This window comes from Microtus oregoni, unplaced genomic scaffold, assembly GCF_018167655.1.
Source record: "Microtus oregoni isolate MIOR12 unplaced genomic scaffold, Mior012 000117F_ref0000505, whole genome shotgun sequence".
Taxonomy (NCBI): Eukaryota; Metazoa; Chordata; class Mammalia; order Rodentia; family Cricetidae; genus Microtus; species Microtus oregoni.
Window position 1 is genome coordinate 1094687 of NW_024544746.1, and position 17346 is coordinate 1112032.

General features: G+C 46.4%; 1 protein-coding gene across 1 annotated transcript in view; it reads right to left on the reverse strand.

The window, feature by feature from the left end:
• The window catches only part of LOC121444110 (forkhead box protein K2), a 42128-nt gene extending 31357 nt beyond the window's left edge, over positions 1–10771 (reverse strand). The window contains exon 1 of the mRNA XM_041645891.1: positions 10288–10771. Within this exon, the coding sequence (XP_041501825.1) occupies positions 10288–10679 (392 nt within the window). The 5' untranslated portion in view covers positions 10680–10771. The remainder of the gene's footprint in view (positions 1–10287) is intronic.
• Positions 10772–17346: the final 6575 nt, after the last annotated feature.

The window sequence follows — 17346 nt, forward strand, 5'->3', positions numbered from 1 at the left end:
AGGTGTATACCACCACATCTGGCCTAAAAATTTATTTCTATTTTTGTGTCTGTGAGTATGTACAATGGGGGGGGGGGGGGCACTAAGAACCAAATCCAGGTCCTCTGTAAGAGCAGCCAGTGTTCTTAACTGCTGGGCCATCTTTCCATCCCCCAAAAGTCAAATTTTAAAAGCGTGTATTGATGGGCTGGTGGTACACACCTTTAATTCCAACATTCAGGAGGGAGAGGGCAGGCTAGTCTCTGAGTTAGAGGCCAGTCTTGTCTGCAGAGCAAGTTCCAAGACAGCCAGGGCTACACAGAGAAACCCTGTCACAAAATAAGATTAAAAATAAAACAAAACAAAGCCTACATACATCAAGGGCCAGTGAGATGGCTCAACAGGTAAAAGCACTGGCTGCCAAGTCTGCCAACCTGCATTCTATCTCTGGAATTCATACAGAAGAGAGAACCAACATGGGCTGTCCTCTGACATATATGTATGTATACATGTGTATCCTCTGACCTACATAGAGCATTTTGTACATACCCATACATATCTTTCTTTATGCCTACCTTGAACAATTCACTAGTAAACACCTGTGTAGTGATATTTTGTTTATGATTTAACAATTAAAGCTTGCCTGAAGATCAGAGTGCAGAGTTAAGCCACTAGAGGCCAGGGAGTGGTGGCACACACCTTTAACCCAGCACTAGGGAGGTAGAGACAGGAATGATTTGGCTGGGAGGAGAGAGGAGCTCAGTGCAGTCTGAGGTTTAGCAGAGACAGGGAGTCTGGAGATGCAGCCTGAGGACTGAATTACCCCTTCGATCTGAGAATTGGTAGAGGTAAAAAAACTCTCTAGTGGCTGACCTTTCTGGTTCTCTCATCTTCAGCATTAACCTCTATATTTGACTCTGGGTTTTTATTATTAAGACCAACTAGAGGGCTGGAGAGAGAGAGATGGCTCAGAGGTTAAGAGCACTGGTTGTTCTGCCAGAGGTCCTGAGTTCAGTTCCCAGAAACCACATGGTGGCTCACAACCATCTGTAATGAGATCTGATGCCCTCTTCTGGTGCGTATGTGTGTATAATTAATAAATTAATTTAAAAAACAAATTTAAGAAAGACCAACTAGAATTCGTGCTACACACCTGAGTCCCATTAAGTCCCTTGACCTAGAGGAGGTCACAGGTCACAACTCCAGGAAGAGGAGAACCTGAAGAGGAGCCATTCAGATCCACAGACTATATACTCAGGACCTGAATGGTTATTTAGGTATATTTAGGATATGCTCTAGTAGAAAAGTGGGCAAAGTAGACAAAGACTCATTAAAAAGCCAGGATGGGGGCTGAAGAAATTAAGAAGACTGGCTGCTCTCCCAGAGGACCCAGGTTCAATTCCCAGCACCTACATGGCAGCTCATTACTGTCTGTAACTCCAGCTCCAGGAGTTCCAACACCTTCATACATATACACAGGCAGGCAAAACACCAATGTACATAAAATAAATAATTTTTTTAAAAAATCAGAATGCACAGCTAACCTTTAAGCCACGGAGGCCACACCAAGCTCAGATGGGCATGGAAATGACCTCTAACAGTTTAGAAATGGCAAACGTAGCATTTTCACAACTCCTCTCGTGTCTCTAGCAAACCTGTTTATATTCACTTAAGAGAGAACCAAGAGATGAGTTTTGCCACTGCAGCTGCGTGAGTCTCAGTACCTTGGATAGCTGTCACTTACTGCTATGGTGACTCTAATGCACACCTAACCGGTCCACTCTCCCTGCAGTAAACCAGGGTGGCAAAAGTAGAACTCAGGTAAAAACCAAAAAATAAAACAGCTGGGCAGTGCTGGTGCATCTCTGTGAGTTCAAGGCCAGTCTGGTCCACAGAGCCTGTACCAGGACAGCCAGGGCTGCACAGTGAAACCCTGTCTCAAAAAAGCAAAGCAAAGCGAAACAAAACAAAACAAAACAAAACCCCAACCAACGTAGACCCAACCCTCGGTAACCATAAATGTGCCCAGAAGACTACGTCACACTAAAATCAACTGGACAGAAGTTTGTCTAGTGGACGAACCAAAGCTACCGCGGCCATGGGACAGAGCTGTGCCAATCAGACACTCCTAGGCTCCTTCTCCAGGGTTAGAATGGGCATGCTATGGTGAAAGCAGGTAGGGATCTAGTTGGATAACACCAACACAGAAACACAGTAACTTGGAGTTTGGGATTTTGGGTTCTTTTTATAACTACAATAATATTTTTCCAAGCTACAGTGGAACCACCTTTTGAGGCTTCAACATAACCATTACAAATGTTTAACTTCGGGCTGGAGAGATAGCTCAGTGGTTAAGAGCATTGCCTGCTCTTCCAAAGGTCCTGAGTTCAATTCCCGGCAACCACATGGTGGCTCACAACCATCTGTAATGAGGTCTGGTGCCCTCTTCTGGCTTGCAGAATATTGTATACATGACAAATAAATAAATATTTAAAAAAAAAAAACAACAAATGTTTAACTTCAACCTTGACCCTGGAATCTTTTCAGATTTTCTACAAAGAACCCTCCTCCCTCTCCCCCCAAATTCAGCAGGCTCTCATCAAGTCTGCTGAGAATCATTAACAAAGAGGATCTTCAGGACTCAATTCTCAGCTCTAGAACCAAGGTCCTTCCCTCAACCACAAGGCCCACCTCAAGTGTCAGACAGAAGAGGACGAGACGAGAGCAGCTTTTGTTATAGGCACAAGTCATATACTGTTGTGGGGCAAAACTGAGATGTCTTTCTCATAAGTTACAGGCCTATCTAGTTTGAAAGAGAATTAGGTCTCAAAGGAGTTCACCGTAAAGCAAGAGTGTGCACCTGATGTTATTCTGACCTCCACACGTGTACCATGACACACATTAGTTCCCCACAAATAACACACGGGTATTTTTTAATCTGTCAAAGCCCAACAGGATGTCTCAGTGAATAAAGACATCTCAGTGTGATCCCAGAACCCACATACATAATAGAGAGAACCAGTTCCCTATGTTGTCCTCCTGTGAGTCTACATATGTGCCCCCACACACACAAAATAAATGTTTTGAAAACTGTCATTGCTGACACCTGGGACTGTCATCCATTGTAGGGATTTGTCCTGAGTACTGCGGAATTTGTGCCAGCATCCCTGGCCTTCAATCTCTGCATGCCAATACACCAGCCTTCTACATATGCCTAGAAAACATGTCTACATTGCCTAAAGTCTTGAGGAGAGACATCAGAACCACTTCTTGGACTACTACAGCTTTCACTGTATAAGGTACACAAGCTTTGTCAAAAGGTCAATTAGAGCAAAAAGCAGATACTGTCTAAAGAATTCCTAGAATCTGCTTCAAAGTAGCTACACACTGCAAATCCATATGGAAGGAAGGTAGTACCTCTCAATGAAGCTGAGTCTCAAGAAGAGTCCTTACATCTTCCTGTGCCACCACTCCTGGGATACGAGAGGTAACAACTTGATAGGATGCTCAACACATGCTTTGAGTGACAGCAATAGCAACATGTGCCTATGACAGATCATGGTTCGCTTAAATTAAATTAGTGAATTCAAAAGACCAGAAGCATGAAAGCTGACAAATATGTTGTCATTATTTAAGATGGTATAAATCGCCTTTGCTTAAAAACAAAACAAAACCAAAAACATAAGCGGGGCTGGAGAGATGGCTCAGCGGTTAGAGCACTGGCTGTTCTTCCGAAGGACTTGGGTTCATTTCCCAGCACCACATGCTTGCTCACAACTATCTGTAACTCCAGTTCCAGGGAATCCAACACTCTCACACAGACATACATGCAAGCAAAATATCAATGCCATAAAATAAAAACAATTTAAAAAAAAAATCAAACATAAACTAGGCGGTGATGGCACATGCACTTGGTACTCAGGAGACAGAGGCAAGAGGATCTCTGTGAGTCTGAGGCTAGCCTGGTCTACAGAATAAGTTCCAGAAAAGCCATGGCTACACAGAGAAAACCTGCTGAGAAAGAGAGAGAGAGAGAGACAGAGACAGAGAGAGACAGAGAGAGAAAGAGACAGAGAGAAAACAAAGATAAAATAAGAAAAGAAGAACTGGACAAAATGTACTATCTGTACTATCCAAGCCTGGCGGTGGTGGCGCACACCTTTAATCATGGTGGAGGCAGAGGCAGGTGGGTCTCTGTGAGTTCAAGGTCAGCCTGGTCTACAAGAACTAGCTCCAGGCCAGGCTCCAAAGCTACAGAGAAACCGTCTCGAAAATCAAACAAAACAAAACAAACAAAAAAATATTATCCAAAATACTAATTGTTTTCCTTAGAAATTAACTTGTTTTAGAAACCCTCTTTCTCTCTCTTGTTTAAAAACAAAACAGAAACAGTTGCACTTTCCCAATGGAGAAGTCTGTACTCACGACCACATCCTCTCCTGGAGTATTTCCAAAAGTGCACAAAGCTGTCTTGTGCTTCTGCAACTGGCGATACAGAGGGAACTCCTAGAACACGGGGTGAGAGCAGATGAGGGAGCCACATCCAGTTAGAATCCCATCCTACTATACCAGCACCTGAGCATGTCTGCTCAAGAGTAATGTGGTAAACCAACAATTAATGGCACAAATAACGACTGTTACCAGGCAGCTATGCTGTGCCATTTCTAGGGATTGCAAGTCTTTGGGGGATTTGGTACTGGACCTGATAGACTAGCAGGGGGAAAAAAACTGTGAGAAGAGGAATTAGAACTCAAGAAGATAATGACAACAGACCACAAAGTGCTGTGGACAGAAAAGAAGCCCTCTTGCCTCTCTAATCTTGGCAGCAAAAGGGTAACTTACTGCCAGGCTGTTCTTGAGGATAGCATGTCACCAACCACCCCCAGGGTACCCTAAGCTGCTATGCCACCTGGAAAGCAAGAGATGACTTTCAAAGCTTACAGAACTCAGCTTCAAATGCCCACTTCTCCCAGAAAAGAGGTTATGTTCTAGGTCTCATGTATAAATATATATATATGGATTTTAAAAATACAAATAAAAAGCAAACAGAGACTGACAGAAGCCAAGAGGGACAATCACAGCATTAACAACCACATGGTGGCTCACAGCCATCCATAGTGGGGTCCGATGCCCTTTTCTGGCATAAAGGTTACATGTAGATAGAGCACCCACAAATAAAATTAAACAAACAAACAGACCTTAAAAAAAAAAACCTGGGCCAGGCTGAGCTGTGGTGGCACACACCTTTAATCTCAGCACTCAGGTGGCAGAGTCAGGCAGATCTCTGAGTTAGAGGCCAGCCTGGTCTACACATCAAGTTCTAGAACAATGTGGAAAGACCCTGTCTCAGAAAACAAAACAAAGAACTTATTTGGGGGTTGGGGTGGTGTAGTGAGAGCTGCAGGCTGCGTTCCTGCCGCCCAGCTCCTGGCCGCCTGGCTAGCTTATGCCCCGAAATAACAACACACAAACTGTATTCATTTAAACACTGCCTGGTCTCATTATATCTAGCCTCTTCTTGGCTCTCATATCTTGCCTAACCCATATTTAGTAATCTGTGTAGCACCAGTCTTACCGGGAAAGATTCAGCATGTCTGACCTGGCGGCTTGCTTCATCACGTCTGCCCTGGAGAGGAGAGGCATGGCGTCTGCCTCACTTCCTCCCAGCATTCTGTTCTGTTTACTCCACCTACCTAATTTTCTGTCCTATCAAGGGCCAAGGCAGTTCCTTTATTAACCAATGAAATCAACTCAAAACAGAAGACTCCCACATGAGGGTGGGACTGGAATGATAGTCCAGTGATTAAGAGAATTTACTGCTCTTGGAGAAGATCCATGTTTGGTTCCCAGCACCTACATCAGCTCACAACCACCTGTAACTCCACCCCTGAAGAATCTGACACCCATGCACTTACAAATATTGTAAAGAAAACATTTTTAAAAGTTGCCTAAACAAACAACAACAAAAAAAATGTTTATTTTGATGTTATATTTAAGTCTGCTACCATGACGACAACAGGAGCAACCCCAAACTTTATGGTCCCACTGATTTCTTCTCTTTTTTGGGGGGGGAGGGGGAAGGGTTTTGGAGACAGGGTGTCTCTGTGTAGCCCTGGCTATCCTGGAACTCCACATGCTGGGATGAAAGACAGGGGCCACCACCATGGTCTTAGGCACTGTGCAGCAAGGGACCAGTCCTCTAAGAGGACTTTCTTTACTAGACTGCATTAGCACTTTTCTATTGCTGTGATGAAATACCATAACAAGGCAACTTAGGGAAGAAAAAGTTTATTCTGGAATAATCTTATCTAAAGGAATAAAAACCATTACAGTGTAAGGTACAGCAGCAGGCATGGCAGGAGGAGCAGAAAGCTAAGAGATCAGATCTTGAACCATGAGTTTGAAATAGAAAAAACAAAACTAGAAGCTTTTAATTTCAAAAGCTTACCCTGAGGGACATATCCCTGCAAGGCACACCTCCTCAACCTCCCCAAAGAGTCCCTACAGGGGACCCAATATTCAACTATCTGAGCCTGGGCTGGGGGGCATTTTCACTAAAGTGAAAGCACTGTCCCACCAGCCAAATAAACCCACTTCCCCCTTAAGGTCACTCCCAGCTTGGATGCCCTCTACTCCAATGCCAGGCTATAGGCTCACTCACCTGCCCACCTTCAGGAGCCCCAAGAGAACCGAATCCAGAACACCAGTGCTTCCAGAGTCACAGGGTCTCAGAACTAAAATGTCACATTTCCCTTGACTGAAGAACAAGGATGTTCAGAATCATGTGGGGGTTTGTTTCTAGAAAAACACATTCCCCTGTTGTTGCCATGCAATATCGAGTCCCAAGTACCCATCCACAGTGGGCACAGGGTTCACTGGCCATTGCAGAGACAACCAGAGTACCAAAGATATTCACCAGAGCCTGGATATGCCAAATACACACAGAATATACTCTTCCAATGAATCAATCACACTTTAAACCTAAACTATTGTACTTCATAATTCTTCTAAATTATCTTTGTTTTCTTAGACAGGGTGGCACTTGAAACCATGGCTAGCCTGAAACTCACAGAGATCCTCCTGCCTCTTCCTCCCAAGTGCTGGGAGGCAGGCACTAAGATGCCGGGCACCTCTTTGAATTTTTAAGTAAACTACAAAATGTAAAGATGTAAAAGTTGGAACTAGATAAAATCATGATGGTTTAAACAAGAGATCAACCATGAACTGCTTTTTTTTTTTTTTTTAATGTACAGTGATTTTCAACAGGAAAACCAAGCAGTTGTGGCAGTCCATAGAGCCTAGCACTTGGGGTTAGTGGAACCTGTAGTGATGCACTTGGGAGGCAAAGGCAGGCAGAACACTGAGTTTGGGAACAGCCTGGTCTACAGAGTTCCAATACAGCTAGGGCTACATAGAGAAATACTGTTTGGGGAAGAAAAAAAAAAGAGAGAGATAAAGGCTGGGGCAAAAGACTCACTAAGAGTTCAAGGCCAGCCTAACACCACACTGAGTTCCCAGTCTGCCTGGCCTGTAGAGGAATAACACGTCTGAAAACAAAATAAAACAAGTATTTACACCAGGTGTAGGTGTAATCCTAGCTCCCTGATGGAGACAGGAAGATCTCCAGTTCAAGGTCACCTTGGTCTCCATAGTCAGACTGTCTCAAAAAACATAAAAATAAAAACCATTTCAGCCTCAGCACAATTATTCTTTTACACTCCCTTTTAAGTGTGTGTACATGTGTGTGTATTTGTTTAAAATCCATTAAAAAGAATTTGGGCAGTTAGGGTGCTGGCTCAATGGTTAAGAGCACTGGCTATTCTTCCAAAGCACGCAGGTTCAAATCCCAGGACACATATGGCAGCTCACAACTGTCTAACTCCAGCTCCAGGGAATCCAAATCCCTCTTCCGGCCTGTGAAGGCACCAGAAACAAATGGTACACAGACAAATACTTGCAGGTAAAACATCTATACACGTAAAGTAATAATAAAATTTGAAGAACAGATTTAAAAAATAATTTGGGGCTAGAGAGATGGTTCATCAGGTAAGAACATGTACTGCCCCTTCAGAAGACCTGAGTTTAGTTGCCAGCACCTGTCAGTTCATAGCCACCCCTAACTCCAGCTACAGGGGATCCTGATGCCCGAGGATACATGCCCTCAACATGTACATACCAACACACAGACACACATTCACAAGTTTTCTTTAATCTTAAGTGTTTTAATTTAATTTCAAATTTGATAAAGTAATAACAATAAAAAAGAACTTGTAGGCCAGCAAGACGGCTCCCTGGTAAGGCTCACACGGCCACAGTTGACGACTGGGGAAACTGCTGTCCTCTGGCCTCCCCGTGTGCTGTGGAGGACGTAAGGAAGGCACGCGCATAAACAAACATTATATGTTCGTTTGTTTTGGAGCAGGGTCTATGATAAGCATGGCTGCCCCACAACTCTCTCTGTGGTACAGGCTGGCCTTGAAGAACTCACAGAGATCCACCTGCCTCTGCCTCCTGAGTACTGGGAATAAAGGTGTGTACCACTCACTATACCTGGCAACAAATGTAATTTTAAATGTATTCTGTTTTAAGTGGATGGGTACTTGCCTGCATGTGTCTGTACACTATGTGTATGCCTGGTGAGCACCGTGTTCAGAAGAGGGTACCTGACACCTAAGAGTGACCAATGGTTGCAGCTATAATGTGGACGAGCTGCCAATTGAAGCTAGGTCCTCTGCAAGAGCAACAAGTGCCTGAACCACAGAGACTGGTAAATTCTTCTTAAAAGTGAGCTCTGCAGCCCAGCAGTGTCCCATACTGGAACACCCTTCCAAGGCTATGATATATGGCACACATATCAACCTAACTTAAAAGTGAGCTCTGCAGCCCAGCAGTGTCCCATACTGGAACACCCTTCCAAGGCTATGATACATGGCACACATATCAACCTAACTTAAAAGTGAGCTCTGCAGCCCAGCAGTGTCCCATACTGGAACACCCTTCCAAGGCTATGATATATGGCACACATATCAACCTAACTTAAAAGCACAGCTCTTATCTATCTCCAGAAACTGAAAGCAATAAAAACTTCAGTCTGTGGCAAAAGCTACACTAGCAAAGATCTAGAAAAGGAACCCTGGGGAATAATTAGCATTTCCTGGAGAGCAAAGTTGTTTTTCACGCACAGCAAACAACAACTTTCTCCAACCAAAGAAGTAAATGAAATTGTTTTGTACTACGACTGACAGTCCCTACTAGACTCCCTTGTCACCCTAAGTGACCTGTGACAAGTCCTTAAAAACCAAATACCTTTTGTTCTTGATTTTAGTTTTACGAGACAGTGTCTCGCCATGCAATTCAAACTGATCTAGAGTTTATTACACAGTCCAACTGAGCCGGAAACTCAAATTTCTATCTACTGCGTCGGCCTCCAGAGTGCTGGGATTACAGGTTGTAGACACCACACCTGGCTAGAGATGCTTTAAAAACAAAAACAAACAAACAAAAAAAAAAACTGCTGAAAGTATCCAGTTTTCCCAGATGTCTAAGATTCTGGACAGTTTTTAGATCCTTCACGTTTGAAGTTTTCTATTTTTTGGCTACAAAAAAACTGGGAAAAGATTACTCTTAGGCTTAAGACACTGCCCTCAAAATTTTTTGCCACTGAAAATGTGAAAAAGAAAAAGTAACACGATACCTATTCTTGATTTAAGTTGGGTATTAAGTTCGGGTCAGTTTTCCTACCACACACAGCTTAACATCTCCCTTGGGTGCGACCTCCCTGATGGTTATAACAACTTATGCAAACTCCCAGAAGGCACAGAGAGCCCGTAAAACTTCCACCCACCAACACAGGTGAGGAAGGTAGGGAGAGCCGGTGGTTGATGGCAGAAATGACGGTCTGTGTCCTGGGAGTCCCATGTCAGACTGGACAAAGGGTTGTGGACTGCAATACCAGTGCATGGGATCTGACATAGGGGGGCCAGCAGGTTAAACATCCCTGGTGGAATCTGCGGATGTGGTCCAGTTCGAGCAGTGGGCGTTAAACTAGGGTGGGTCCCTAAGTCTAGATTCTGGCTGTAGGTCACAATCAGTGAATTGGTCCTGGTGCTGAATCTAGCCTTGCTCCTGGATAGCGGTCAGGTTCCCTCCCGAAGGGTGACCAGAGGTCTGGTTCAGGGTCTGATCCCGCTCGTAGGTAGCTGAGGTGGTGGGTCTGGGTCCTGGCTGCCCCCAGGATCTGGGTCCCTCCCTCCCGAGGGGTGGCTAGCGTGGGTCAGGTCCAGGCCGCAGCCCCCGCCCGCCACTTACACGCGCGGCAGCTGCAGCGGCGGCGCCCCGCGCCGCTGGAACACCCCGTCCACGAACACGCCGTTCTTGCCGAGACAGCGCAGGTAGAAGTCGCCGCCCGCGTCCGGCCGGGGCTGCGCGGGTTCCGGGGCGGCCGCGCTATGGCCGCCGCCCGGGGGCGTGAAGATCTCCAGGTGGCGCCGCGAGATGAAGCTCGAATGGCCCATGCTCACGTCCACCGAGCCCTGCGACGAGTTGCGCCCGATGGTCACCGAACGCTTCTTCATGAGGTACTCGAACTCGCGGCCTTCGAGCCGCGCCACGGCCCAGCCGCCCGGCGGGGATCCGCCGCCCCCGGCCCCGCCGCCCGCGGGAGGGGCGCCCGCGCCCGACAGCGCCGCCGCGGCCGCCATCGCCTGCGAGGCCCGGCCGATCCGCGCGGGCGCCCTGGCGGGCCGAGGCCCGGGCGCGGTCGTGGGCCGCGCGAGCCGAGCACGGTCGCCAAGACCGCCGGCCGGCGAGGAGAGCTGCGAGGGCGGGAGCTCGCGCGGCCGCGCGCCGGGCCCGACGACGGACGGGCACGCTGGCCAATGGGCGCGGCGCACGCAGTGGGGCTACCGAGCCCGGCCAATGGCGAGCCGCGCCGCCGAGCGCCCGCACGTCCGGCGGCGTCGCGCGACGCAGCTTGGCCGCGGCGGCGCGGAAAACCCGGGGCGGATGGGGAGCTGGCGTGGGGCCGCGCGCGTTCGCAGGGTGAGCGGGGGTCCAAGGTCACGACGGACGCGGGTGCGCCCCGAGAGCCGGTGGCCACGCTCGTACTGCGCCCTAGGCTACGTCGAGTCCCGCACGCTGCACGGCTAGTGTGACACAGCGCACCGCTGCAACTCAAAACTACCCCGGTGTATAGTTCTGCACTCAGTAATTCATAGCAATGACTGCAAATCTGAACGTTTTGCCAGTGTGTGTGCGTGTGTGCGAGTGCGTGTGTGTGTGTGTGTGTGTGTGTGAGAGAGAGAGAGAGAGAGAGAGAGAGAGAGAGAGAGAGAGCCAGCCCATCACTCCCATTAAAAAAGAAACCATCACGGGGGCCGTGAGAACAGCAGAGCCGTGCAGATCGAGCAGACTGTGAGGGGCTCAAGAAGCCAGTGCCATACAGGGGTGAAGCTCAGGCCCCAGTGTCTTTTCCAGGACCGAAGGGCAGCGATGCACCTGCTTTGGTTCTGCTAAGGGAGGCACGTGGTCATGAGGAACGTCACATCAACATGGTGGCCCCTAGGTGCTGGCTGATGCGATCCAGTGTTCTCTCACTGAGGCACAAAAGGAGTTCAGGTCAGGGACCGTATAGTGGAGAGGTTGAGAGCAGGCTGTACTTACTCTGCACAAGAGCTTCTAAATAGCGGCCCCGGGCGAGAGGCATCAGAACGTTTCGCATTTTAATTCATTCTGTGTGTCCCAGCGATAAATGTAATGACAATCAATGTGTCTCTATAACATTGCCATGTCTTTTTTGACATATAGATGACTAATCACCGTACAAATTCCTAAAGGCTGACTGCTTTGTACTATAAATATGGAAGAAAGACATTTCATTAAACATTCATTTGAGGGATTGTAGATGATGTAGAGATAACCATGGAAATAACTAGGTAAACGTCTAGAGACAAAACGCAGTCAAAGGACAATGCGTAGTCAAGAGCAAGAAGTGTTTCGCCATCACTGACAGCGACTGAGCTTCTACTTTATACATGTTCAAGCCCAGGGCCGTTTTGAGGCTGCACTGTGCTTCAAGCATCTACCTATAACAGGGATAAATCTTTTTCCACTCTCCACCAATTTTTGTCCAATAATTTTTTACACAATCCTGGTAATAACAGGTATACAAAATAAACATACAGTTATTGCTTTGTTTGGTTTTTGTGGTTGATTGTTTTTTTTTGGGGGGGGGGAGGAAAGACAAGAGTCTTGTTCTCTAGCTCTGATTGGCCTGGAACTTACTATGTAGGTCAGGATCACCTAGAACTCATAGAGATCCACCCACCTCTGCTTCCCAAGTGTCGGGATTAAAGGCACGCATCACACCATATCTGGCCAAACCAAACACTTATAATAAATTATAAAGATATTTTTTAGAGCAATTATTCAACATACATGTTTAGCTTTTATTAGCGTAAAGCAAATTTGCATACTAATAGGGTCTATGTGCTTGTCTAGTTATATATATGTATTATATAAGAGTGAATGCTTCTCTCTCGTAGGATGTGTGGACACCACGGATTGATGTCAGGATGTCTTCCCCAATGTTTATTTTCCTTGTCTTTTTGTGAGGCAAGGTCTCTCAATGAACCTGGAGTTCACCTTTTGGGCAAGGATGGCTGACGAGTTAGTCCCCAGGATCCACCCGCATATACTTCTTCCTATGCCCCACCCCTACCCAGCTGAGTATTTGATCCTGCAGGACACAGAGCATCTTTGATGATTTTCAGTTGCTCCATATGCTGAACGTTTGATCCTGCAAGACATAGAGCATCTTTGATGATTTTCAGTTTGATCTGTATGCAGGGTATCACTATGTAGCCCTGACTGGCCTGGAACTCAGAGTCACCTTTCTCTGCCTCCCTAGTACTGAAATTTAATGCATACTCCAGCAAATTTTGATTTTATGATTATCACTGCTAAGAATACTGCTTTATATACACAGCTACAAAATGGCAGAAGTGTGTTTAGTATCACCTCAATAGTTGGGAATATTTTCTCCAAAAACAAATGTAAAATAAAAATCCTGCCGGGTGGTGTTGATGTAAGCCTTTAACCCCAGCATTTGGGAGGTAGAGGCAGGCAGATATCTGTGAGTTCAAGGCAAACCTGGCCTACAGAGCTAGTTCCAGGACTTGCTCCAAAGCTACACAGGGAAACCCTGTCTCAAGAAAACAAGACAAAACAAACCAACCAACCCCCAAAATCCTGACACCTGATGGAAGGGCTAAAATTGACTGACATTATAAAGACCTGGCAATGACGTGAAGTGACTGGGAAGAGAAATTAGTGAGACACTATGGGAGATGGTTTGCTTCCTTCTTCTCTTCCTTTCAATCTACTCCAGGCTGGCCTAAAATACTGAATGTTTTGAGGATGACCTTGAACTCTCATTCTAATGCCACCTCCCAAATGCTGGGATAAAGGCATTTGCTTCTCGTGCCTGCTTACTTGGTGCTCAGGATGGGCCTAGGGCTTTGCGAATGCTAGGCAAGGAAATACCTGATCTGAACAATATACATTGCAGACTGAATTTTAAAAAATATTCTGGGTTTTGCCTTCCTCTTTGTTTTGGGTTTTTTGTTGTTTTGTTTTTGTTTTTGAGACAGGGTTTCTCTGTAGCTTTGGAGTCTGTCCAGGAACTCGCTCTGTAGACCAGGCTGACCTCAAACTGAGATTTATCTGTCTGGTTTTTTTTTTTTTTTTTTTTTTGAGATCATCCCACGTGTAGCCCTGGCAGACCTGGAACTCACTACATGGATCAGGCTGGCCTTAAACCACAAAGATCCACCTGCCTCTGCCTCCAGTGCTGGTTTAAGATTTTTTTGTGTGTGCCAGGTACACATGGTTACTTGCAGAGGTCAGAAGAAGGTATCAGTTTCCCTGGAGCCATAGTTAAAAGTGGTTAAGTCACCTGATGTGGATCCTGGGAACCAAACTTGGGTCCTCTAGAAAAGTAGCAAGCATACTTAGCTGCTGAGCAATCTCTCCAGCTACCCCCATTCCCAAATTTACTGTCAGGATCTGAAGGAGAATCTCACTGGGCGGTGGCTTTCCTGTAACCCCAGCATTTGGGAGATGGAGGCAGGAGAATCAGGAGTTCAAAGCAAGCCTTGCCTAAATGTGACTGTATCTCAAAACAAAACAGAACGGAGGGAGTTGGCTACAAAGGGAAAGGCAATGAGAGGGACAGGGAAAGTGGGTGGAAGAGGAGATGTGAATGTGGCTAGCTGGACATAGAGGTATATACCTGTCTCAAAAACACAAAAGGGGGGCTGGAGAGGTGGCTCAGCAGTTAAGAGCGCTTGCCACTCTTCCAGAGGACCCAGGTTCAATTCCCAGCACCCACATGGCAGCTTGCAACTGTGTAACTCCAATTCCAGGGGATCCGACATCCTCAGACAGACATATACACAGGCAAACCACCAATGCACATAAAATAAAAACAAATAAATTATTTAAAAAAATTTTTTAAAGGTGGAAGGAAGCAGGAAGGCTGAAGGAAAGGGATTTTTTGGTTTTTTGGTTTGATTTTTTTATATTTATTTATTTATTATGTATACAATATTCTGTCTGTGTGCATGTCTGCAGGCCAGAAGAGGGCACCAGAGCTCATTACAGATGGTTGTGAGCCACCATGTGGTTGCCCGGAATTGAACTCAGGACCTTCGGAAGAACAGGCAATGCTCTTAACCACTGAGCCATCTCTCCAGACCTTGGTTTGATTTTTGAGATAGTGTCTCCACCATTTAGTTCTGGCTAGTCTGAGACTTACTATGCAAACTAGGCTGGCCTCCAACTCAAGAGATCCACCCACCTTTACCTTTTAAGTGCAGTGATCAAAGGTGTATGCCCCATATCTGGCTGAAAAAGTATGATTCTGAGACTTTCTCTATTAAAACTTCTCCAGCAGTGATGTAAATCTGTAGTCACATCTACTTGTTTGGCTGAGTGGATCCCATGAGCCAGAGTTCAAGGCCAGCATTAGATATCAGAGGGGTGGGGGTAAAAGGAAGGGTGGAAAGGGAAAGGAAAGAGAAAGAAAAGGGCAGAGGGGAGGACAAGAAAGGGATAAGGAGAAGAAACAGAGCTGGGGACATAGCTCGGTTATCAGAAAGCCTGCCTAGTATATCCCCAAATTCTAGATTCAGTCCCTCCACTGTATAAACAGGGTATGGGCTGGGTGGTGGTGGCACAGGCTTAAATCCATCCTAGTACACAGGAGGCAGAGATAGGCAGATATCTGCAAGTTTGAGGCTAGCCAGGACTCTTGCACAGAGAAACCCTATCTTGAAAAACAACAAATAAATAAATAAATAAATAAATACAAACAAACAGGTTATGGTAGCTTGCAGCTTGCATCTATAACCCTAGCACTTGGGAAGTAGAGGTAGGATGATTAAAATTGTAGGGGTAGCCCCAGCCAATCACCTTGCTTGTAGGGCGGGGTCACCTGGGGATATTTTTTACTAATAAATATTGCTGGTGTGCTCTTCCCCCTTCCCTTCTGCTTTCCTGTTCTCCGCTGGACCCTCAGGCTCTGTAAGTCTCTTTCCCAATTAAAGCTGAATATATTATTATAATTTCTGTCTGCCTTCATTTACACCGCTACATTTTGGCGCCCAAAGTGGGGCTTTTCGGACACCCCCCCCCCCCTCAGAGCCTCCCGGGTGAGCAGACCCGCCCCTCACTGGAGGCCTCTCCCTCCATGCAGATTGTACCCTCTCAGCACAGCTCCTTGCCGGTCTGCTCTGCCCTACTACAGCGGCAGAAGCAGCTGAGCTTCTGAGTCACTGAGCATCTGCAGCGACTGGACTTTTCCTGGCGCTTGCTAGAAAGTCTACAAACCTGCCATACTACTTGGCCGTGCCTAACCTGCAAGGTCAGCCCAGGCTACAGAGTGAGTTCAAAGCCAGCTTGGGTGACTTACTGAGAACTTGTCTCAAAATAAAAAGAGTAAGTGTGTGTGTGTGTGTGTGTGTGTGTGTGATGCAGCTCAGTTTTTGCCTAGCACATGACATACCTGCGTTCCATTCCCAGCACTAGACAGACAGACACACACACACACTGCACTCGGTTCACATCCATCTCAACTTAGTATTTACAAGGAGACACTGTGCTTCATGGAAGGTGAGGTATGAGGTGTCTTCTCTGCTGTAATGGACTATACCAAGCCGAAGTAAATTCCTCAGGTAATTTCCCATCTGTAGCTGCAGAACGGAACCCACATGAAAAGCCATATTCCTGCCTTACCCTTCCAGCCAGCTGTGCCCCTCAGATGAGTGCTGCACCCAAGGCAGTACCTGCAGCTTAGCTGCCAGCTGCGACTGCAACTTGTGTAGCTGGCTCACTTGTGATGCACCTGGCAAGCCCAGATGTCAACCAGTGATGGGTAGGGCACACCGGCTGGGTCAAATCTTACAGCAATCCCACATATACATTACCAGAAAGAATGTAGTGAATCTTTCCCCACCAACTTTCTGCTTTCGTGGTTTCAGAGGATGAACCCAGTGCCAGGTATGATAGGCACACAGTCTACTCCTGAACCATGACTCCCACCCCGATAAAACCATTTCTAAATTACCTGTAATAGAAACCAAGTTTGCTGTCTTTGTGACAGAATTTCATTGTGTATAAGCATGGTTATCCACAGTGGCAGAAACCAATACAGCTCAGGTCAGGTAGGAAACAAACTAAGAAAGTGGTCCTCTGCCGTGTAGATCATAGGCACTGTGAAACAGGATACTGAGTAGATATGAACTGGGATTATGTTGTCTCCTCATGCTGGGGCCAGTCACTCACCAGAAGACACTGTGTACTCTGACCACAGCTGTCATGCTGCTTTGACCAGGTCTTGTCTCACTTTGTGCTTAAACTATTTGCACTTTTGTTTTGGATTTTTTCAAGACAGGGTTTCTCTGTGTAGCCCTGGCTATCCTGGAACTTGTTCTTTAGACCAGGCTGGCCTTGAACTTGAGATTCATCTGCCTTTGCCTTCCGAGTACTGGGGTTACAGGCATGTGTTGCCACCACCCTGCTCGTGCTTCCATTATGATGGAGGAACAGAAAACCATTTGCAGTCTTGAGAAGCTCACAGGGCCACAACCTAGCATCAGCAAAACAGAATTCATCTCATATCTTAGACCTAACCTCAGCTGCTGTCACAGATAGGAAGTCAGTCCCTTCCCACCATTGACGTTCAGTGCTCTGAGCTGGCTGGGCATCCTCCTGACCTATCAGGAAGGGACTCAGGAACAAGGTAACATCACTCAGGCTGTAGTCTGGGATAGGTAGGACAGCTTCTGGGCCCTTCAACTCTATACTCAG